Genomic DNA, 24,936 nt, shown 5'->3' with positions numbered 1-24,936 from the left:
CCCCAGCAAAAGGCTGTGTTTGGGGAGAATGGAGGGATGGGTGCTAGACCCCTCTCCCCAAATATAATAATGCTGAAACCCAGGAATAAATGTTTTGGGTGCAGGGTATCAGTCCTATTGTTTGCCACCAAGTATAAACCTCACATATATATTTTACAAAATTAATGTTGTATTTATGAACATACAAAGTTCCCCAACCTTCAAGAGGGATGTTTGAATATAATGACTTTCCTACATTGTAGGAGTTTTTGTTACTTTTACTTTTTCAGTAACAGTAAAAGTATTTTCCAAACCATAAACTATGGTGCATTACAAAGTTGAATAGGTTTCATTGTCAGTTTTAAATTAAGAAAATACATAAAACACGAAATAAATAGATAAACACACAAAGACTAGAGTCTGACATTTTATTTCATCTTTCATTGCACCACCTGATCCAAATCCTTGTGTGGATGTTGGAGACAGAGATGGGATTTAGCATTAATAATGCATCACTCAGGGAATGGTCAGTCAACATTCACATTTGGAAATTTGGTTTATTTTATGTACCCCAGGGATTTATACATTTTATAACTTTTTGGTACCCATAGTATCCTGCATGCTTTAATAATTGTGCCACAAATGCTGAAATTTACTGCAGCTGCTTTTCACTATATTCAGCTTAGTTTCCATTGCTTTTTTTTGTTTTTTTAAATACCAGAACAGCAGCAAAAAGGATTACCCTTTCACCCTATAAGGTAACTAAATATAACTCTATAACTATAACTTTATATTTTTCATTAACATTACAGTATAAACTTTAAAGTAATGTTTAAATGTATTTATTTGTTATTCTGTGCCAACTTTTATGTAATTACTTTAAAGTTAATTTACTGTAAGTTTTCTGATAATTGAAATGAAAAACAATGTTTGACTTTTCAGTAAATCACATGATAGGTAATGTTTACATTTAAATTCAGATTTTAAAGTAGAATAAGAAATATTAGAAATAAGGCCTACAAAACAATATTTACAGCAAATTAAAGGGAAAAAATTATACAGAAAGTAGATTTCAGAAATAATTGAATCTCTGGCATGCCTGCAATGTCTTCATCAAATGTTATCTGCAAAAGAAAAAAATAAAGTGTTAGTATTAAACACTAAGTTTGGTTCAAGACAAAAGGTACTGGATTTATACATTTTATATTGACATATTCACAAAGTGGAAAGTTACAAAACTCTTGTCTAAACCTAAACCTACTGCTTCTCATGCATGGCTCAATTTTACCTGCTAAACACACATCTGTTTTAAACACCTGTTTGTCCTCATCTAACCCCTGCAGTGTGTCCATAGCAGTGATTTCTGCTGCAGGAGTTTTCCTGAATCCCCTGGATTTTCTGATCCCATCGGCCCCGAGACAGAGGAGTTCCAGGAATTCCTAATGATCAGTATGTCTACTATAACACTGGCCTGTGTTCATCAAGGGTTTTACACCAATTTACTTTTCTGAACTTAATAGATACTAATGAAGATAAGCACACAACAGCCATTTAAAGAAGCTCTGTGTGAGTAATTTGTAATGGTTTTTAGTTGCAAATTGGTGTAAATCCTTTGATGAATATACACCTATTTCATTTTGTATCACAAAACATTTAAATATTATTGTATGTAATACCTGAAACATTGCTCTGCAAATAGCATTATGACCACAAGCTATTGCTTTTGTGTCACTTCAATCTGTGCTTTTCTAATTGTTTGCATGCTCTAAATTTAAAGGTGTGTCTGTTATATTTGTGCGGTGAATATATTTGACTTTAATTTCCAGAGTACCTTAATGTGACACCAAAAATGTTTAAAGTCATGTTTCCCGTAATTCAACTAATGGATTTAACCTCTCCATGCTGGTGAGGTTGCCTCAATAGTTTCTTCTAAATTGACCTATTGGTTTGGAATCTTCACTTTAGATGGCTGTGTTGTGTTTGTAATTCAGCAAAATGTGTTGTAAAGGATACATTTTTTGTGGAGAAAATAATAAACCTTTGTAGTTATTATTCTTTAAAGTAGATGTATATAAAGCATTAATTGTATTATTATTATTTGAGTTTCAGTCATTGCAAAGAGACTGCACAGAGCAGCAAGTGCATCAAAAATAGACATCACATTATAAGTTAATAAATAAGAATAAAAACAATAAATCTATTATATATTAATACTTGACATCATTCAAAATTGCAGACATTTAAATGTATTATATTATTGTAACATCCTGGGGGTTCCAACTACAGTGGGATTAAAACCCTGTTCTCCTGCACCTCAGTGCAGCGACCTTACCTTATCACTAAAAGGCCCAGGCCTCTTAGCTAGGCTTCAGGATCACTACACTATTATTTCATTCAACACAGAGCTAAATAGAAAGGGCAAAAGGAGGCTGTATCATCCAAACTAGGATGACAAACATCACCTTAGCAGGATCAGTATATATATGGGTAGTTGACATGGCGTGTTGTTTTTTCTTTCCATGGAACTTCAGTTTATTTTGATAAAAATGGTTTCATATAGTAAAAGGCTTTGTATGTAATCTTAACTATATGAAAAGTTGCAAAATGCACAATAATTTTGGGGGGAATTTTGAACAAAACATGATCAGTGTCCATTTATGTGGCTATGAATGACTGCAAAATTGAAAAACATTTATACTTTTAAGAATAATTAGTATATATACATTCTCAGTTCCTGGCATGTCAACACAGAAGTGTATTTCTAAGAATTATATTCCTCAAGTCTATACATTACATTATTAAATAGTTATAATAGATTATGTGTTGTCCACACAGAGGACGTCCCATGGTGTGACACCATAATGCGATTTTAAAACGTGCATTTACTTGAACATTATTATGGAGAAGATGGTCTTTCTTCATTCAGGAAGTATAGACATCGCTGTAGCATATGGTGTGGCCAGAGGGTGAGTTTTTTTTATCAAAAATGTATCAAAATATTGCACTTTACTAGCATTGCCTTCTGTGTCCAATATTTGCATCATTTGGTGTGACACCTTTTTAATGATAATGCAAAAAAAGTATACCTTTATAATCATTAAACTAAGAAAACCAATGAGAAAAGAGTCCAGTGAGTTAAAATGGAATGCTTGAGAATCACCACAAGGCCCCAAAATGGCCAAATATCGTGAGAAGTCCTTTGGTGTGACAGATATATCCACACCAGTGGACAAAGCTGTCACACAAGTGGACATGTTCTTATAATTAACCGGTATACATCATGTTTTACAGCGTTATTTGCACCAATTGAATATCAGGTTGAACATTTTAAGTGGGGTACTAACAAACCCTATGTCAACCAAATCACTCAAATTTATGGAGGTGAACTGCATGGTGCAAAGTGGTGACAGAAATGCATTCACCTGGCCGCAGAAGGAGATCATCAGCATAATTTCTGAGACAGAGCCCACCATCCATGCTCCCAAGCTTACAAAATATGACTAGCTGCTTTTTAACCAGATTTCAACATTTAACAGCAAATTCTTTCTCATGTCACTTGATAATCAAAAGATAGTCAAGGATCTAGAAGCAGGAGTGATCAAGGATGAAGATACATTATTTTGTTATCAAAATTAGATTATTTGAAATGTTACATATCAATATTTTGTGGTGTCGCACCGCAGGACAAATTCAAGGCACTTATGGACTAAAATGTTCATAAAATTGGACTCAAATGTAAAATCCAAGGTTACAATATATTTGTATGAGAACTTCAGACTCAATGCAATGCAACTATATGGTTTACATCATCAATATGAGAAATATTATATTTTCAGTTTCCGGACATGAGGTTTTGTCAACTACCCATATAATGATCAACATCACCATTGATTGCTGGATGAAAGCCTCTCTCTTTTACATGTCATGCCTGTATGATTTAATCTACCCATCTTCTATGTGGTCTTATAGGTCTTTTTACATCTCTTTGTATCCATTCAATAGCTTCCCTTGTACATCTTTGATCTGTTTCTTTAATGTGTCCACCCCCTTACCATTTTCACTCTTTCAATTAGTTTACATATATGTTTTAAGTTGAGACAATGTATTTGAGTGAAAGATGAAATGCCCCTCTCCCCCTTGGGGTTTACATGGTTTTAGTTTATTACTGTTTACCTGACATCATAGAAGTTAATGGCAAAGGAGTTAATGAATATGTAAATTAGCTTTATGTACAGCTCTCGTGCTGTTTTTGCAGGAAGATACCAGAAAGGCTGATATACAGTGAGGGAAAAAAGTATTTGATCCCCTGCTGATTTTGTACGTTTGCCCACTGACAAAGAAATGATCAGTCTATAATTTTAATGGTAGGTGTATTTTAACAGTGAGAGACAGAATAACAACAAAAAAATCCAGAAAAACGCATTTCAAAAAAGTTATAAATTGATTTGCATGTTAATGAGGGAAATAAGTATTTGATCCCCTATCAATCAGCAAGATTTCTGGCTCCCAGGTGTCTTTTATACAGGTAACGAGCTGAGATTAGAAGCACTCTCTTAAAGGGACTCTCCTAATCTCAGCTCGTTACCTGTATAAAAGACACCTGTCCACAGAAGCAATCAATCAATCCGATTCCAAACTCTCCACCATGGCCAAGACCAAAGAGCTGTCCAAGGATGTCAGGGACAAGATTGTAGACCTACTCAAGGCTGGAATGGGCTACAAGACCATCGCCAAGCAGCTTGGTGAGAAGGTGACAACAGTTGGTGTGATTATTCGCAAATGGAAGAAACACAAAATAACTGTCAGTCTCCCTCGGTCTGGGGCTCCATGCAAGATCTCACCTCTTGGAGTTTCAATGATCATGAGAACGGTGAGGAATCAGCCCAGAACTACACAGGAGGATCTTGGACCATAGTCACCAAGAAAACAATTGGTAACACACTACGCCGACTGAAATCCTGCAGTGCCCGCAAGGTCCCCCTGCTCAAGAAAGCACAAGAAGGCCTGTCTGAAGTTTGCCCATGAACATCTGAATGATTCAGAGGAGAACTGGGTGAAAGTGTTGTAGTCAGATGAGACCAAAATCGAGCTCTTTGGCATCAACTCAACTCGCTGTGTTTGGAGGAGGAGGAATGACCCCAAGAACACCATCCCCACCGTCAAACATGGAGGTGGAAACATTATGCTTTGGGGGTGTTTTTCTGCTAAGGGGACAGGACAAAAGCACCGCATCAAAGGGACGATGGACGGGGCCATGAACCGTCAAATCTTGGGTGAGAACCTCCTTCCCTCAGCCAGGGCATTGAAAATGGGTCGTGGATGGGTATTCCAGCATGACAATGACCCAAAACAAACAGCCAAGGCAACAAAGGAGTGGCTCAAGAAGAAGCACATTAAGGTCCTGGAGTGGCCTAGCCAGTCTCCAGACCTTAATCCCATAGAAAATCTGTGGAGGGAGCTGAAGGTTCGAGTTGCCAAACGTCAGCCTTGAAACCTTCATGACTTGGAGAGGATCTGCAAAGAGGAGTGGGACAAAATCCCTCCTGAGATGTGTGCAAACCTGGTGGCCAACTACAAGAAACGTCTGACCTCTGTGATTGCCAACAAGGGTTTTGCCACCAAATACTAAGTCGAAGGGGTCAAATACTTATTTCCCTCATTAACATGCAAATCAATTTATAACTTTTTTGAAATGTGTTTTTCTGGATTTCTTTGTTGTTATTCTGTCTCTCACTGTTAAAATACACCTACCATTAAAATTATAGACGGATCATTTCTTTGTCAGTGGGCAAACGTACAAAATCAGCAGGGGATCAAATACTTTTTTCCCTCACTGTATATGCCTGAGAACATTACTCGAGACACTGACGTCACCAAATCCATGGCTGTCATGTGTCAGCGTGTTCAAATTAAACAGTGCAGCTGTGCCTTGTGCCTTGTGTCCCAATGTTTAATAATGTAACGACCCCAGCATTCAGGGTAATTATGAAAAGAATGTGAAGATAACACAGAAGTTTTTCCAAAACAAACTGAACTATTATTGGACAGTTCTGCAAGGTACAAAAACCTACAACCTTGCCTTCAAAAACACTCTGTTCTTCAATGTGGAGACGGGGGGAGCCACATAACCCCAAAACACACAATATCCCTCCCTATACAACAAACACCCCACATACACACACACACACACACACACAGACACACACACAGACACACATACACACACACACACACACACACACACACACACACACAGACACACATACACACAGACACACACACACACATCAACACAGACACACATACACACACACACACACACACACACACACACACACACACACAGACACACATACACACAGACACACATACACACACACACACACACAGACACACATACACACACACACACACACACAGACAGGCAGGCAGGCAGGGTCCCTGAATTGACCCGTCTACCCTGCATACAAACCCACAAGGGGTGGGTGATACTGCCAATTTGCACTTCGATACGATACCAAGTATTATCGTCAATACTGGTAACGATACTGATTACTTAAAAAGAAAAAAAGAAAAAAAATATATATATATATATACATTTTTTGGTATTATCCTGCAGATATTGTTTTACTGGGATGGGATGGGGTGGGATGTGAAGAAACAAAACAAAAAACGTATATCTTAGAATTACCAACTGTACCTTTTAAACTACAAATATTTCTGCTTATAACAATGCTTGCATTATAATATATTTTTTTATTTTTTTTACCATTTACCAAATGATATTAGACTGCAATCTAAGAGCCTGGTGCATGACTTCCAGAGTTTTCTCCCCATAATGTTAAGAGACCAGATGCAAAGGTTATTCTTAATAAACAATACATGAAAAACAAACCACTATTAAAGTAATTATTCAACTTAATATAGCAAGGTTATACTATGATTTGCAAACAAATACACTGTTATATATCTGTTATATCTGTTTCCACTACCACACCTTCTGACTGCCACCTGACTCCACAGAAACACGTGATCATTGTTTGCAAATCTGAACCAATCCCTTTACACTTAATAACAAATATAAATATATTTGAGTGGCTTAAAATTACTATACACACAATTTAAAATTTATCTGGCAGAACAGACTTATAAATAAGGGTTCTAGTATTTTATTTTTTTTCGTCCACGGGACCATTGACTTGACAGCATAGTTTTCTGTAAAAACAACACATACTGGCATGTCTCAAAATATTTAAGGTACATGATAATATAAAATTCAAAGTCCAGAATCCCTACTTAAGCTAAAGTAATCGAATTAGTCGATACTTTTGCCAAAATATTGATGCTAAAAAATAGAAAGTGGTATTGAAAGTATCGATTACTTTGGTATTGATCCGCCCACCCCTAACACACACTCTGATGCTCTATCAGTCCAAGCCAGGATCACTACAATACTTTGTTTTACTGATCTTACCCGCTGTGTATTTTCATTTCACTGATGGAGCAGCAAGCCGTGAATATAAGTGTTTTATAAAGTTAGAATTACAACATGATGTACAGTACAGTGTACAACAGACCCACAACAATACAGAGAGCATAATGATAATAGGAAACAAAAAGAAATAAAAACACTGCTGTCTGCACTGCAATGAACATACACCATTGCTAACCATGAAACATCCATCAGCAACTTATTTTACCTTGAAACCCACAATAAACTGAACAGTTATCTTGCACTTTTATAATGCGTTCATTTAAGAATATATATACGATTATCTCCATAGCATTTATATGTAAAATGCGGGTTTTTATATTTCTAAGTGAAGGTCATGAACACAAGTGATTTTAATTTGAATTGTAAGATATTTACTAACAACAACGCCCAGTTTTAGCCTTTAAATCAGATATGTGTATTCTCCCCAAAACCAAAAAGTGTCCCCCAAAGAGCCCCAGCAAATACCTCACTGTATTAACATCCCACTTATGTAAAGGTTTCTATTAAAATAGGCTACATGCCCTTATACAAAATTGCCAAGCTTTTCTCTTGGAGTTGTTGTGAATGAGCATCCTGCTCCCTTCAATATGAGCAAGTTTTTCAGAAATATGTTTTGATATTTCTATCCCAAATTTGAAAACCAATACTTGCACCATAACTTAACAACCAGGGCTGGACATATTCATGGTTGTAGCTCTCCTTTGATACTAACATTGAAAGCAGGAGCTTAAATCAGATATTTTTTAGAACTGTCACAATAGTATGAAATCAGTCGATTTTAAGAATAATCAGATTTACTGCTAGGAATCATGCTAAACATAAGTTTAGGAGTAAGATTACTCCTCGCTCAGAGTAGGAGGTAGAAGTCAGTCATAAGGTCTCTTACACATACTTTTAGCTGGGAGTAGGATCCAATCCTAGGAAAAACTTTTAGTATGTTTTCACAACAGTTTATGTTAGAATACGGCTCACTGTGACGTATTTTCTTAATTTTGAAAAAAAAATTACACGAAATCACATGTAGACAAGCAGAAGCGAAAAGATAACTATACGAATTAGCTAACTAAGCCTTTTATTTGTTTATAATTTGACACACAATAATAAGAGTTCCCCCTCATTCCTTTATTACAAGGACGTTAAGATGCTACATGGAATTAATATGCTAGATTAATTTCACATTCATAATCACAATCATAAAATATACATAAAATATCTTAAAATGTATCCTTCCATTCTACATAGGAAATTGTCCACGGGTGGAAACACTGAGGTACATTCATGAAGGGGTTTACACCGATTCGCTATTTCAGACATTTAAAAAAAGACACTTTTTTCAAATTCAAATATGCTTTGTGGATAATTTTTCATTCATTTTGTGTCTTATTTTTTTCCTTTTATTCGTGTTAAAAATAGTCAGATATAGAATCAGTATAATGTAAAACCCTTGATGCATATAGGCTAGCACTGATTATTAATTGTTTGGGCTAGCATTGATTATATAAGCATAATCATTGATTATGAATGCAGCTTTTTTGGGGGTATTTGCTGCGCAGGTGTGGGGAATCAATAAACTGTCGGATGATCTCGGGTGTTAATGCCAATGTGGTCTGATGGGAAGTTCTGCTTATTGAAGGCTGTGATGATAGTCGCAAATCATCACTGCTACATTGTTGCATTTTCCCTGTTGCCATACACTGCAACATTGTCACCACCTGTACTCATCTCGAACTGCATTTCTGACTTGTTCAGTGACAAACAATACTGAACAAACAATCAATTTTTATCCAATCTATATCACTGCAATTACTCCTCATCATCACACTGCAGTAACAGCTTTCCTCTCACGGAAGCTGTGCTAAGTTGCCTCTCATTGCTGCCGTCTCCCAACTCCTAACCAGTTAGGGGCCCTCGTGAGGTCTCCTAAAAATTGGTCAAGTTAGGAGTACTTTTAATTCTAAAGAATCCTTATGAATAGCGTTTACTCCTAAGAGTAAAACTAGGACCAAATTGACGTCACTTTCAAATATTTCAAGTACTTAGGAATACAGGCCCTAGAAATGAATATTGGGGATTTGACCACTAGGGGGGCTCCCACATCTCAGAAACTAAAAACACATGCAAATAAAAAAAAGATGACATTACAATTAAAACAAAACACCAGCAAACTTAATGCGTCTGCAATATTAAAATGTGTCTGCAGCATTAAAAAGGTGTCATTTAATTGTCATCTTTTATTTATTTGCATGTGTTTTGCACTTCAGGGCCACTGTAAAAATACCATGCTGTGATTATATTAGAAACACTAATAATATTTTTTTAAGTGAATATCCCAATAGTGCCTGAACTAGGATTGAAGGAGACATTTATCTTAGTTTGGCAACTTATTGCACTGATATGACTATGAGATATTAGAACTACTATTCCTCCTGATATATATTTGTTTAATTATTTTGCTGAGGATTTTCATAATGATTACCTGGTCATACCTGTCTCAGTTGCAGTTGTTCCCTTTGATGAGGAAGAAGGTCCCAGTCGCCACTCCCAGCAGCCCCAGGGTCAGACCCACCCCACAGAAAGCCGTCACTCCCACATTGGACTCTGCCTTCACTTCAGGCTCTGTGTGGAAATATTATTGTGGTTAGACACATATACAGGATTTCTTTTATATGAAGGCACACCAATAACAGTTAATTTATAAAACATTAATGAATTAGTTGGTGGCATGTTGGCATGGTGGTCAGTGCTGCTGCCTTACAGCTCCGGGGGCCTGGGTTTGAGTCCAAGCTCGGGGGGAGTTTTCTCCCACTATCCAAAGACATGTGAGTTAGGTTAATTGGTCTTTCTAAATTGCCCTGTGTGTTGCCCAGCGATGGACTGGCATCCTGGGTGTATGCCTGCCAGGATCTGCTCTGACTTCCCACAATCCTCACCAGGATAAGCATTTTTGAAGATGGATTAATTAATTAGTTAATTTATTATAATGCTAAATGAAACTGTTTAAATCAAATATTTCTGTATGAAGACTCATTTAAGCATTATTTATTTATTCATTTGTTTGCTTATTTAGTTATATTAGAGGAAACTGTTCCAGAGGGTGACACCAATTGAAGAAATTAGATTTTTGGAGTGTATTGTGCACTGACATACAGACGTGCTCAAATTTGTTGGTACCCCTACACAAAAATCAAAGAATGCACAGTTTCCTCTGAAATAACTTGAAACTGACTAAAGTAATGGGCATCCACCATTGTTAATTCCATATTTAATAGAAATCAGACTTTGCTTTTGATTTTGTTTTCTACATAATATTGTAAATAATAAAACAAATGATAATGGCATGGACAAAAATTATGGGACCCTCAACCTAATATTTTGTTGCACAACCTTTAGAGGCAATGACTGCAATCAATTGTTTTCTGTCGCTCTCAAAGAGACTTCTGCACCTGTTAACAGGTAGTTTGGCCCACTCTTCCTGAGCAAACTGCTCCAGCTGTCTTAGGTTTGATGGGTGTCTTCTCCAGACTGCAAGTTTCAGCTCTTTCCATAGATGTGACTCATAGAAGGCCACTTCAGTACAGTCCAATGTTCTATTCTTATCCATTCTTGGGTGCTTTTAGCCGTGTGTTTTGGGTCATTATCCTGTTGGAGGATCCATGACCTGCGACTGAGACAGAGCTTTCTGACACTGGGCAGTACGTTTCGCTCCAGAATTCCTTGATAGTCTTGAGATTTCATTGTGCCCTGCACAGATTCAAGGCACCCTGTGCCAGGCACAGCAAAGTGGCCCCAAAACATAACCGAGCTTCCTCCATGTTTCACTGTAAGTATGGTGTTCATTTCTTTGAAAGCTTTATTTTTTCGGCACAGTGACTACTTTCCTCCATTTAAATAGGCTGAATGACTGATTACAAGATTGGAGATGTGTGATACTAATTAAAGAAACTAATTAGTTTGGAATATCACTATAATCAAATTATTTATTATCTTTTCTAAGGGGTACCAACAAATGTGTCCAGGCCATTTTAGAATATCTTTGTAGAATGAGCAATAATTCATCTCTTTTCAAAGCTTCTTTGCTTTATTCTATGACATACCAAAGGCATGCAAAAACAGAAGTATTTACAAGTTGCCACAGAGGGAGATGCGAGAGTACAGGTGAGAGGTAGCCATCTTGTTGTTTGACTAGTTTCAGACCAGTCTTAGCATTGCTCATTTTGTTTTAAGTTTGCCTTAAATTGACGTTAGCATTGTCTGTAGTTTGCCTAAATTGAAGTCAATTCAGTTCAGCTGCTGAGTTGGTGAAAGTAAACGGGTTGTAGAAAGGAGATTTTGTCTAGGACTAGCAGGGATTCTGTTGCAGGAGGAGCCAGGTGGGGCCAGTTAGGTGTGAATTGGGGGTAGGTAGACAAAAGCTACTTAAAGCAGCTGTTGAGAAAGAGCTGTGCTGCTTATCGCTGACAAAAGTTAAGCAGTTGACTAGCAGCAGGAACCAAGAGAAGTACAAAGAAACAAAAAACAACAACAACAACAACAAAAAAAAAGTAACATTTAGAAGCATGTGGCCACTACAGTGTCAGGTTTGCAGAATGATTGCCTTCCTGGATGAACTCATCCAAGAAGGCTTAATTTGTGAACGTTGTCGGCAGGTTGAAATCCTTGAGATCAAGGTTCGTGATCTTGAGGCTCAGCTTGTCGATCTGCGCTGTATTAGGGAAATAGAAGAATTGGTCAATCAGCCCATGAGAGAGATGGTGTGCAGCCAAAACCTAGGAGAGTTGAGACCTTAGAGCAGGACAGCGTAGAGAACTGCTTGGTTACAGTAGGTCATAACCGCAGAAAAGGGCGTGCACAACCCCTAGAGACACCCCAAGAGCTTGAATTGCCCAACAGGTTCCAACTGCTGGACACTGAGTTGGACAGTGACGGCTCAGAGGGTGATGGGGGGGCAGTTGAGCACCAGAGCACCATGGTGCCCACTCCCCCCAGAAGAAGGAGGTAGTTATAGTAGGAGACTCATTTCTTAGAGGTGTAGATCACACAGTGTGTTCTAGTGACAAGGAGACCCGCATGGTATCTTGCCCGCCTGGTGCTCAGGTTGCAGATCTCCCTAAACTAGTAGACGGGCTACTGGCCAAAGCCGGGCGGAATCGACTGGTCATGGTCCACATTGGAACCAATGACATAGGAAAAGGTAGGACAGAGGTTCTGCAAGACAAATTTAAAGAGTTAGGAACAAAACTAAAGAGCAGAACCTCCACGATAGTTTTCTCTGAAATACTTCCGGTACCACGTGCCAGGCCAGGGAGACAGGCAGAGATTAGAAAGTTTAACATGTGGTTGAAAGCTTGGTGTAGGGAAGAGGGGTTTAGGTTTATGGAGCATTGGTCTTTCTTCTGGGATAGATGGGACCCGTACAAACCGGACGGTCTACATCTAAACAGAAGGGGGGCTAATGCATTGGGAGAGCGTATGTGCAGTGAAATTGAGAATCATTTAAACTAGGAACCAGGGGGGCAGGGAGCTCTGACAATGGGAGATGTTCCACTAAGGAAAGAAAACCAAGGGAAACTGCCAGTAGGAAAGTCCTGAAATGTTTGTACCTCAATGCCAGGAGTATAAGGAACAAGATGTTAGACTTGGAAGCCACAGTGCTGGCGTGTGACTATGATATTGTAGGAGTGACAGAAACATGGCTTACAGAAAATGATGGGGATGAATACAAGTTGGAAGGATACACACAGTTTAGGAGAGACAGGCAAAATCGAAGAGGGGTGGGGTAGCATTATATGTGAAAAATGAAATTGAGACAGAAGAACTTGTATTATATCCCAGTAACGGAACAGAATCTTTGTGGGTGAAACCTTGGAACAAGAGATCTGGAGGATTAGCGGTAGGAGTGTGTTACAGGCCACCCAACTCAGATATTCAGAAAGATGCTGCATTGTACAGTGTAATCAGGACTGCATGTAGCAAGGATGTGGCTGTTATAATGGGGGATTTCAATTTCCCAAACTTAGACTGGGAAAGCCCAGTTGGGACTACAGAATCAGAAATAGAAATGGTTGAGATGGTAAATGACTGCTTTCTAACTCAATTTGTCAGGGAACCAACCAGAGAGAGAGCATGTATTGACTTGATATTTTCAAATGACCAAGACAGAGTCAGGGGGACAGTACTTAGAGAACCAATGGCAAACTGTGATCACAACATGGTTAGCTTTGAGGCATTCTTTAAAAAAACAAGGTCCAAGTCTAAAACAATGGTCTTCAATTTTAGAAAAGCAAACCTTGAAGGTATGAGGGTTCACTTTTAAGAGGTAGACTGGAGCACACTGGATACAGAGTCAGTTGAAAATGGATGGGTATATTTTAAGAATATACTACTTGAGGCTCAGGAGCAATTTGTACCAAAACTTAGCAAATTGAGGAACAAAAAACATTGGCCAAAATGGTTTAATAGAGGTATGCAAAAAAATATAAAGAGGAAGAAAATGTTGTATAGCGCATACAAAAGGGATGGTGACGAAACAAAATACATAGAATACGTTGAGCTGCAAAGAGATCTTAAGAAAGGGATCAGGAAAGCAAAGAGGGAAATAGAAAGAAACAGCTCTTGGAGCTAAAACTAATGCAAAGAGCTTTTTCAATATTACAACAGCAAGAGGTCAATAAAGGAGGAAGTGAAACAGATAAAGGGCAAAAATGGAGGTATCTTGGAAAACGAACAAGATGTGGCAAATGTTCTAAATGAGTATTTCACAGAGGTTTTTACAAAAGAAAAGACAGATGACATGCCACAGGTTGACAATCAGTCCAGTCAAACCCTAAGAGAGATCAGGATAAATGAGGAGGAGGTACTAAAGTGACGAGCAGAATTAAAAACAAACAAATCACCTGGGCCAGATGGGATATTTCCAACAGTACTTAAAGAAATGAGGGAAATTATTTATAGGCCGCTAACTCAAATATTCCAAATGACACTTAGAACAGGGGATGTGCCAACTGACTGGAAGACAGCAAATGTCATCCCAATCCACAAGAAAGAGGACAAAACTGAGCCAGGAAATTACAGACCAATCAGTCTCACCTGCATCACCTGTACAATGTTGAAGAAAATGATTAGACAGAAAATAGAGGAGCATCTCAATGAAAACCATATTCTTCAAGATAGTCAACATTGGTTTAGATGAGGCAGATCGTGTCTTACTAATTTATTATATTTTTTTGAACATGTAACTGCAGCTGTAGATCATGTGAAAGCATATGATATGATATACTTAAATAAACAAAAAAGATGTCTAGGAAACAGAGGGTGTTGATTAGAGGAGTCGCTTCTAACTGGAGTGAGGTTGTTAGTGGAGATCCACAGGGATCAGTACTAGGGCCTGTGCTTTTTCTAATCTATATTAATGATCTGGACTCTGGGATAGTTAGCACACTTGTCAAATTTGCAGATGATACTAAAATAGGTGGCTCAGCAGATACAATCTCGGCAGCACAGGCTATTCAAAGGCACTTAGATAATATTCAGTTGTGGGCGACACCTGGCAGATGAAATTCAATGTGGAAAAGTGCAAGGTATTACATGCAGGTAACAAAAATGTCCACTATAATTACACTATGGGAGGAACAGAACTAGATGAAGTAACGCATGAGAAAGACCTAGGAGTCTATGTGGACTCATCACTTTCTCCATCCAAACAATGTGGGGAAGCAATAAAAAAGGCAAACACAATGCTAGGGTATATTGTCAAAAGTGTAGAATTGAGAACAAGGGCAGTGATGTTCAGACTGTACAATGCACTAGTTAGAGCTCATCTGGATACTGTGGACAGTTCTGGGCTCCACACTTCAAGAAAGATATCGCTGCTCTAGAGGCAGTTCAGAGGAGAGCAACCAGACTTATTCCAGGTCTGAAGGGAATGTCCTACTCGGAACAGAGGAGACTATGTGGGGACTTGATCCAAGTCTTCAAAATCATGAAAGGCATCGACCACATCAAACCAGAGGAGCTTTTCCAGATCAGCAGGGACACACGCACCCGGGGACACAAATGGAAATTGGGCTTCAAGGCATTCAAAACGGAAAACTGGAGACACTTCTTTACACAGAGAGGCGTCACAATCTGGAATAAACTACCCAGCGATGTGGTAGAAGCTGAAAGTTTGGGAACATTTAAAAATAGACTGGATAGGATCCTTGGATCACTTAGATATTAATGAACACCAAATGAGCACGATGGGTCGAATGGCCCCCTCTCGTTTGTAAACTTTCTTATGTTCTTATGTTCTTATGTTCATGCAAGTATACATGATGCAATAGCTTTTAATTTAATCACTTTTCAGGAGGAATTAAGCATTATTTCAATGAGCTGTAAGGGTACCAACAAATTTGACCATGTCTGTATATATGAATGAACTCTATTTAGACAGATATACATCCACGTTCATTACACATATATTATGGTGAGTGCTTGTATTGTTTACTTTTATAAAAACTAATATTACAAAATGTGTCCATTTATTAAGTCTTTGTTTAACACCTATTATAAATGAATTACTGGTGTTTCAAGAAAAACAACAATACAAGTTATTCTGACAGCATAATTAAATATAGTACTGTGTGGATAGTATTAACATATTAAAGGTCTGTACAATATAGTGTTGTACTTCCCCATGTGTATTATTATTTACAGTAAAAGGCTGAATTGTAACCCAATTTGCGCTGTTATGACATATTGGGTAGGCTTTATAGAGGCATTATGTAGGCTACACAGAGCTGCCTTACCGAAAAGTGAAATAAACTATTTTGTTCCCTATGACATCATGAGCTGTTATTTCGGCATTTTAAGATATACTACAGAGCACTATATTTTCTCTGCCATGGGAGATTTTTTCTCAATCAAGACCTTGACTACGGAAAGAAGGTCCATGTTACTTTAATGGCTATAAAAAACATTTTTTGTAAGTATAACAACTTTAACTTTAAACTTCACAAACCCACCTCAGCAGCTGCTCTAACCACCCCCAAAAGACACAAGTATCACAGTGTTCCTCACCCCAGATCCTGGTCTTTGGTTCAGTGAGTGCCTTGTGCTCAACGCTGCAGGAGTAGACATCCCCCAGCTGTGGAGTGAAGCTCAGGGTGGAGAACTGCTGGAATGTGAAATCCTCATTGGGATAGTAGTTGCTCAGAGTGACTCCCTCAGTCACCTCCACATTGTTCTTGGTCCATTTCACTTTGACGATAGCCGGGTAAAAGTTATTAATGAAGCAGATGAGAGTGTTGGGCTTCCCGAGTTCCACCTCATCCCTGGGATAGATTGTGTTCTGAGGAGCATCTGTGTAAAGAAAGGTAAACACTCTAGCAGGTATATTGGTTTGTGTGCGTGCTATATTGATTTGTGTATTACAAATTACAAAGGAAATTACAAACCAGACATTAACAATAGTTGAGATATTAAGAAAATGGCATTCAGCACAACATACTGTAGAGTGACACTCCCATAGGTGTATATGTCTATTGTTACACTAATTGTATTTTGTCTTAAATTGCAAATAAGATAATTATATTTGTTTAGGTTGATGCTTAGATCAAATGTTAATTCATGAATGGAATCAAAATGTTAAATTCTAATCTAGACCTAACAGAAAATTTGTAAATTTTTTATTTATTTGGAATCTCTGGGACTGCTCTCACCTGGTTCTCCTCCTACCTCAGCGACCAGTCATACCAAGTAACATGGCGAGGCTCCTCATTCACCCCCCAACCTCTCCTCACAGGTGTTCCCCAAGGCTCCGTCCTGGGACCACTCCTGTTCTCTCTCTACCCTCGCTCCCTGGGCCCCCTCATCACATTTCATGGTTTCTCCTACCACTCTTCCGACAGCACTTGTAATATTAGTCCTATATCCCTGCTAGATAGCACTTTATGCTCCTCAAGTTCTTGATTGTTCTCCTCTTGCTCCCTTTCCCGTAGCCCTCGTCTGTAACCCGACATCTTAGCTTCACCGTCCAGGATGTAGGAAGTCACTTACTGTACTTGTGTAAATTGTAAATTGGAATTTGTAAAATGTATTATTTTGAATTACTGTTTCAGCTAAATTGAATTTGTAATGATTGATGCCTTTTACTTAACTGTATTTTTGCACTCTGTTTAGCACTTGTTGTAAATCACCCTGGATAAGGGCGTCTGCCAAGAAATAAAAAAATAAATAATAATAATAATAATAATAATAATAATAATAATAATAATAATAATTTATTAAACCCTATTTATGTATTTTTAATTGAAAACATTAATGAATTTGATAGTTTAAAGTTATTGTAAAGAAACAGTCACTGTAGTTTAGTATTTTAAGTGCTGAATGCCTTCTGTATATCTGGTTTTTATTGACATCTGGTTTGGTTTGTTGTATAAAAACTATACTACTGTGTACTATTACTACTATCCAATTCCCACTGTCCTCTTTTTGGGCTGTATAATTTCCTCTGTTACTTGTAAGACATTTAGAATTGGCTTTTGAAATTATACTTTAATGGCTGTGTTTTATTCCAATACTTTTGGTAGTGTTAGGGTGATGGTAATTTACATTGTTCTGTTTATTTTGTATAATATTTGTGACAGGTGCACCCATGAAATAGCTAAAGGTTCCTCTTGGGATATTGTTTCATTCTGTCAATCTCATATCTATATAATCTAAATATGTACCATTCATACTTTCATACTTTATTTGGCATAGTAGTAAACTAGAAAATTCTTATTAAAGATAACATAACTGTAAAATAAATAAAATCTCTTTTTAAATCAGTTTAAAAATTCTATTAAATCACAGAGAAAAGCTCAGAATTATGAAGTGTGGTTATTTTTAGATACTGATTTCTACACTCACCTATGTTCTCTGGAGGGGATTTTTCAGCTTGTATAGCCACGTCAAGGTTGTTCTTGCAGACCTGTTTATTAGCCTGGGCCCCCTGAATCCATCCTGGATTAACTTGCAATTGGTCAGCAAACTCAGGAAGTGTAAGAACTATTTTGTTGTTGTTAAAGTCAACATAAAAAATCTCATTTCCATCCAACTGTTCCTCATCCTCTGTCTCTGTGGTGTCAGTCTGGCAGGTGATTACATTTATATCCTTATGCAGAACTGAAAAAAATCAAACTGTTAAAATATTTTGCATAAACATGTTTACATTTTCTATTAACATTACACTCTCATATCTGCTACTTTAGGATTTCAAGAAAGTAAATTATGGAAAATGTAAGTTTAAGGAGAGGATATAAGCAAGCATTTATTATTATTATTCACTTGAGTAAATACAGGGACAGGGGAAGAGACTCCAAAGCATTCTCAGCTCTGTGAATTCTAGTTAATGATGCAAAAAATAATCAATACTTTATCATTATGATTATTAACTTGTCCTTTAAATTTCTTGAACTTCAATACATATTATTAAATTGATTAATCAAATTAGATCCCAGTTTGTAGTGTACTGCAGATATTTTATATTTAAACCATGGTGCATTTACTAGATAAGCAATGTGATCCGGTGATTACTCAAGACACATCTGTTCAGACTGTACTTGTAATTTAGTCTTTGATTATCCTGTAAAATAGCAGTGATTCAACACAACATTTTGAAATACCTCTTGCTTTGCATTACTAAAACTCATATTGTTTATTTTGATTTCCCTTATGCCTTATTTCCCTTAGCTCTTAATTATGCCTGCACTTATTAGCTTTTGCTATCTAGGATCTAGGACTTACTGTATATTTGTGCAAACTGGAATTTGTTTTGTATTGCTCTTATATTTTGTCACCCTGTCACACCTATGTTTCAAGTCACCCTGGATAAGTATTAAATAATAATAACAATAATAATAATAATAATAATAATAATAATAATAATAATAATAATAATAATAATAATGAATCATGACACACACATACAGGGGTTGTTGGAGATCAAAATGTGTCAAAGTTGGCTATAACACTATAACACACACACACACACACACACACACACACACACACACACACATATATATATATATATATATATATATATATATATAATTAAGAGAAAATCCACCTACCTTGTGCCTTTGTAACAATACACATTAATGCCAGAAGCACAAGAAGAGAGGACTTCATTCTTCAGTTCTAACTGTTCAGATGTTTAGTCAGGTAAAGTTCTGGTATTTCTATTGATTTTAATTGCACAGTTCAGAGACACATGTACTCTGCTGTAACACTACACTGAAGTGAAACTGCCTTCTGCTTTCTGTTGTTTTAATCACCTCTGTACTCTTACTGGCCAATCAGAATATTGATGTGCCTTTTACTCCACAGTAACTAGGTAGGGAGGCTGATCGTGTTCTCCTGTACAAACATTAGTGGTACAGTGCTTGTGTATGTTTAATATATATTTTGTCTAATGTAGTGAAGTATTGTAAGTAGTGTCTTTCCTGAGCATGAAAACAACACATAAATGAGCTAATATTTATAGTTTTATTTTACACCACACATTTGTTGTATTTACACACACACTGCCTAAAGTCTACACCCCCTTGAACTTTTTTCACATTTTGTTGTGTCAGTGCCTCAGAGCTTCATGCATTTAAATGATGTTTTTTCCACACAAAATACTCCACACTGCTGTTGGGGAGTTTTTTTGTATTGTGATCTATACTGAAATAAGTCTCCACCCCCCTGAGTTAATACTTTGTGTAAGCACCTTTGGCAGCAATTACAGCTGTGAATATGTTGGGGTAGGTCTCTACTAGCTTTGCACACCTAGATTTGTCAATATTTGAAAATGTTTCTTTAAAAAATCTGATCAAGCTCTGTCCAGTTCCTTGGGGAGCATTGATGGACAGTAATCTTCACGCCATACATTTCTGATTAGATTTAGGCTGGGGCTCTGACTGGACCACTGAAGGACATTTATAGTTTTACATATTTGTTCCTTAGCAACTCCAGTATAGTCTGTTCTTTACATTGTTGTCTTGTTAAAGGTGAACCTCCGTCTCAGTTTCAGCTTTATTGCAGAGGGCAATGGGTTTTCCTGAAGGAATTTGCTGTTCTTTGCTCCATGCATTTTCCCTTCTGACCTGACAAGTGCCCCAGTCCCTGCCAATGAGAAACATCCCCATAACATGATTTCAGGCCAGATTTTTGCAGTGTTTGGGATATTGTTGTCACATGCACATTTTGACAATCTAGCCTAGAAGTAGCCCTTTCTAAGATGCCATTGGTCTCTTGGTCGCCTCTATGATACATCTCTCTCTTGCTCTGTCATCCAGTTTGGAGAGACAATCAGATCTAGGCAGGGTCTTGGTGGTGCCAAACACCTTCCACTTCTTAATAATCATCTTGACCGGTTCCACAGGATATTCAAGGCCTTTCAACAGCTTTGTCCCGGAGGTCTTTTGAAAGCTCGTTGGTGCTCATGCTTGTGTCTTTGCTTTGAAACGTACCACCCAGTAAATGAACCTACAGGAACTGCTGGATTCAGCCTGAAATCATGTGAATCACTACAATTAAACACCGGTGGAGTCCGCTGAACTTGGGTGGGTTAAGATGTGTGAATGAATAAATAATGTAAATACAATAAAATCACTAAAAAGGCACTATATATATATTTTTTTTTTTCAAGGCACTGTTTCAGACCACCTCACACCTACTCCACACATTCAAAGAAAACACAACAATAAATAAGTAAATATTAAATTAATATGAAATACAAATGTAAAGTCATGATTGCTTAACTATTCAAACCTGGTGTGGCAAACCTAAATTAATTCAAGCAAGTCAGGAATAAAGTCATTGGTAAGCAGAGGTCAGGAGAAGGGTGTGCTTAGAAACAGTGGTGCATTGTATCACCAGACATTTTCTAGATCTGGCCGTGCCAGAGGCTGAGATAGAAGAACTTGTGCATCAGTCAACAATATCTAGAACACATCCATAAATGGTCTGTATGGCAGTGTGGCAAGAAGGACGTAATTACTAAAAATAAGCATCTCAAAGCCTGCATGGTGTCTGCAACATAGCACCTGAGTGATCCTGCAAAAATGTAGTAAAAGGTGTGTTCAGATGACACCAAATTGCATCTTTTTGGTAAAAATGTCCAAGTGTTACATTTGGCACAGACCCAACACAGTTCATCTCCCAGTCAACACTATCTCTTCAGTCAAACCTAGTGGTGCAGCATCCCGCTGTAGGAATGCTTCTCCTGAGCAAGAACTGAAGCTTATTAAGATTGAAGGAAAACAGGCAAATACTAAAGGAAAACCTGTTTCAGTCTGATAAAGACTTAAAACTGCAGCAGACACTTTGCAAGGGACTGTGTATATATTTAGTGATGCCATGCATTGTAGGATGGGAGATATATACGGGAGAAGCGATTCCCTATTTACTCCACAGAATCACCATGAGACCCCTGGCCCATCAGCAAGCTTCAGCTAAAACGCACCTGTGGCTCATTGGGCACATCAGATAAAAGGGAGTGTCCTTGACTTGCTGAGATGCAGAGTACCTAGAGGGAAAAGCGAGGGGCGCGACTAGGAGAGGTCTCAAGCTAGGAGTGTGTGATTATAGCAGAGAGAAGAGAAAAACCTATTGACTGACTACACGGCTAATGACCTTTGTTTTGACTGAGGAATTGGTGACTGTATTTTAAACCTAATCTATTCTCTTGATGTATTGTTTTAAAGGTGGATAAAGTGGATATATGATACATTTAATATATACAACTATTGAGATGTTTAAGTAACTAAAATATTGTAGAAATTACTTTCTAACCAACTTTTTATTGCGGTCCTTTTGAAAACAAGGATGTTGACATTTCTGAACTGCCTTTAAATTGAGTTCAAACATACATATCATTACTGACATCTACTGGCTAAATATGTAAAACAAGTCAGCAATCTTATTTATTAATTTTAATATCAAGTTGTCTGAAGCACCTAAATCACATATTGAGATGACAACCCTGATGTATACTGTGAAACAACAGAAAATAAAACAAATCTTTCAGTTAGTCTTAATTTGTTAACATGCAGTTTGCCATGTTATCTTCATTAATGTTGTTTCTTAAAAAAAATATATATATATATAAACAATAATAACAATAATAATAATAATTATTATTGCCTATGAGGACCTTCCATGCCTAAATGAAATATAAATAAACAGAGAAAATAATAAATAAATGAATAAATAAATAGTTTAAATAAATACAAAAATAAATAACTGAATAAATAATGTGTATTGTACATGGATTATTTATTCATTTATTTATTCCAACATGTATTTATTCATTTATTTATTCTAGCATTTATTTATTCATGTATTTATTCTAACATTTATGTATTCATTTAATTTAATTTCCAGTAACTATTTAGATTTTTCCGTGCACTTTTACATTTCAAAGCATCTCCTGTATTTCTATATTTTTCAATATGACAAAACCCCTCTGTCAATCAAAGCTAGTGGGTGGGATCCAGTCCGTTTATTGGCTAATCCACTACATTGTGTAGAGGGCTTGCTGTGGGCTTTAATTGTTTCTATAGATGATGATGTCACCGACAAGTGTTGTTGTAGTCCGACTATGCCACCTGGTGGGCAGCACCAGGACCTAAGCCAACTAAATAAACCCCTTACAGGTTCAATAAGCAGCGAGGCAGACCAAACTGATTGAACAGTTTATTTCAAGATTTAAATTTTAAAAAGCCCACACTATAAAAAACTAAATGCCCACCACTGGCAATTGCAAAGCACTATAGAAACTAAAATTAAAGGCAAAACCAGGTCCACAAATTGGAGCAAGGACATCCAGCAGCAGGGCACTCCCTCAGCTGGTCATTAGGGTCATATAGTTCTTCCCCACTGCTGGACAGGGACACCTGGTATTCAATCAACTAAGCCCACTTTGGCACATCCAAGAAGTGGGGCTTGCCCTTTCTCTGGCACCCTGGCCTGAGACAGCAACAAATGGCACCTGACTACAACCGCAGTTACCAAAGTATGCCCCATCGCACATGCAGACTACTGCATTATCTCCACCACTGAGTCCAGAGTTGCTGAGAGCTCATGCATGGCCTTGGGGGCAGAATGATCAGTCAAGTCCCCCGCCACAAACACTGTCAGGAGGCTGGTGGTGTTTTGAATGGGTTTTAACTGAAGCAATCTAGATACAGTGTCTTGCTCAAGGGTACCACAGCAGTGCCCCCCACGTGGGACTGAAACCACAACCCTCCACTCCAGAGTCCAGAGAAAATCCAAACAACTGTGATTGATTAACCCTTTACACACCTGCACTCTGAGAGTTATACTTTAATTCAAAATGGGATGTTAAAGAGTATCTTGAGTTTCTACGCCACTTTTGAACTGTAATGTAATTCATGATTTGTGTGATTGTGTTACATACTTTCAAATGCCTGAATCTGGCTCCTCCAGGACACCTTGTTCCAGCTGCAGTGAATTAACCTGTTTCGGAAAAATGTATAAGAGGAGGCCTCTAAAGCAAGCTGGTGCGGTGCGGCTATGCCTGGCTGACTGGTACTGACATAATATTTTGGGCTCTGTGAAACTGTGCTGTGCAGCCAGAGACACTTTCTTCAGCCTCAGTGCTGGCGGAGGAGCTTTCCCTCAGAGTCCTCTCCAATCCCCATGGCAGTGCAGCACAGAGCAGGGCTGGATACACTGGACCGTCACTCCAATTGTGATGATTATTGTAAAGAGTGACCATTAATTTAGTGACACTTTCCACCTGCACACAGGGCATATGCATATGATCTCTCCACTGAAAGAGGCTGCTGTCTGTGTGCCCGTCTCTCAGTGCAGTGTGTGTCTGTGTGCCAGTCTCTCAGTGCAGTGTCTGTGTGCCTGTCTCTCAGTGCAGTGTGTGTCTGTGTGCCAGTGTCTCAGTGCAGTGTCTGTGTGTCAGTCTCTCAGTGCAGTGTCTGTGTGTCAGTCTCTCAGTGCCGTGTCTGTGTGCCAGTCTCTCAGTGCAGTGAGTGTCTGTGTGTCAGTCTCTCAGTGCCGTGTCTGTGTGCCAGTCTCTCAGTGCAGTGAGTGTCTGTGCGTCAGTCTCTCAGTGCAGTGTCTGTGTGCCAGTCTCTCAGTGCAGTGTCTGTGCGTCAGTCTCTCAGTGCAGTGTCTGTGTGCCAGTCTCTCAGTGCAGTGTCTGTGTGCCAGTCTCTCAGTGCAGTGTCTGTGTGCCAGTCTCTCAGTGCAGTGTCTGTGTGTCAGTCTCTCAGTGCAGTGAGTGTCTGTGTGCCAGGCGTGGGAAAACCCCTACTGTGTAACACTAACAATCACAACGGCCTCCAGATTGGCAGAGATGTGTATAAACAGGATATATAAATCTTTGGTATTGTGTTTTCCAGTGACAATGAAATTACATCATACTTTTGAAAATCATATCCATCTCCAAAAGTACTTATCCTGGTGAGGGTCGC

General features: G+C 38.0%; 1 protein-coding gene across 2 annotated transcripts; it reads right to left on the bottom strand.

Moving 5' to 3' along the window:
- Window positions 1-393: 393 nt before the first annotated feature.
- On the bottom strand, window positions 394-19,752 carry LOC136771306 (H-2 class II histocompatibility antigen, A-U alpha chain). Of its 2 annotated transcripts, none has more exons than XM_066723513.1 (5): window positions 19,570-19,752; window positions 18,365-18,619; window positions 16,532-16,813; window positions 9,951-10,090; window positions 394-1,103 (listed from the first exon to the last, which is right to left on the bottom strand). In XM_066723513.1, exons 1-4 carry the CDS (start codon window positions 19,625-19,627, stop codon window positions 9,966-9,968), a joined length of 720 nt encoding a protein of 239 aa, XP_066579610.1. In that variant the 5' UTR covers window positions 19,628-19,752; the 3' UTR covers window positions 394-1,103; window positions 9,951-9,965. The 2 variants fall into 2 exon arrangements, with proteins under 2 accessions (XP_066579610.1, XP_066579609.1); XM_066723512.1 differs by having other exon boundaries at window positions 9,961-10,090; window positions 19,570-19,751.
- Window positions 19,753-24,936: the final 5,184 nt, after the last annotated feature.

This window comes from Amia ocellicauda, chromosome 15 (assembly GCF_036373705.1).
Source record: "Amia ocellicauda isolate fAmiCal2 chromosome 15, fAmiCal2.hap1, whole genome shotgun sequence".
NCBI classification, from domain to species: Eukaryota; Metazoa; Chordata; class Actinopteri; order Amiiformes; family Amiidae; genus Amia; species Amia ocellicauda.
The sequence above is the reverse complement of the archived record's forward strand: the minus strand, read 5'-3'. Positions and strand labels throughout refer to the sequence as shown.

Bases quoted from the DNA above. Each gene is read 5' to 3' on its own strand.
- LOC136771306 (XM_066723513.1), bottom strand. From the start codon at position 19,627: ATGAAGTCCTCTCTTCTTGTGCTTCTGGCATTAATGTGTATTGTTACA. The intron at 18,620-19,569 runs GTAGGTGGATTT...GATTTTTTTCAG, and splicing joins TATTGTTACAAAGGCACAAG to TTCTGCATAAGGATATAAAT. The intron at 16,814-18,364 runs GTGAGTGTAGAA...TTCTTTACACAG, and splicing joins ATCCCCTCCAGAGAACATAG to ATGCTCCTCAGAACACAATC.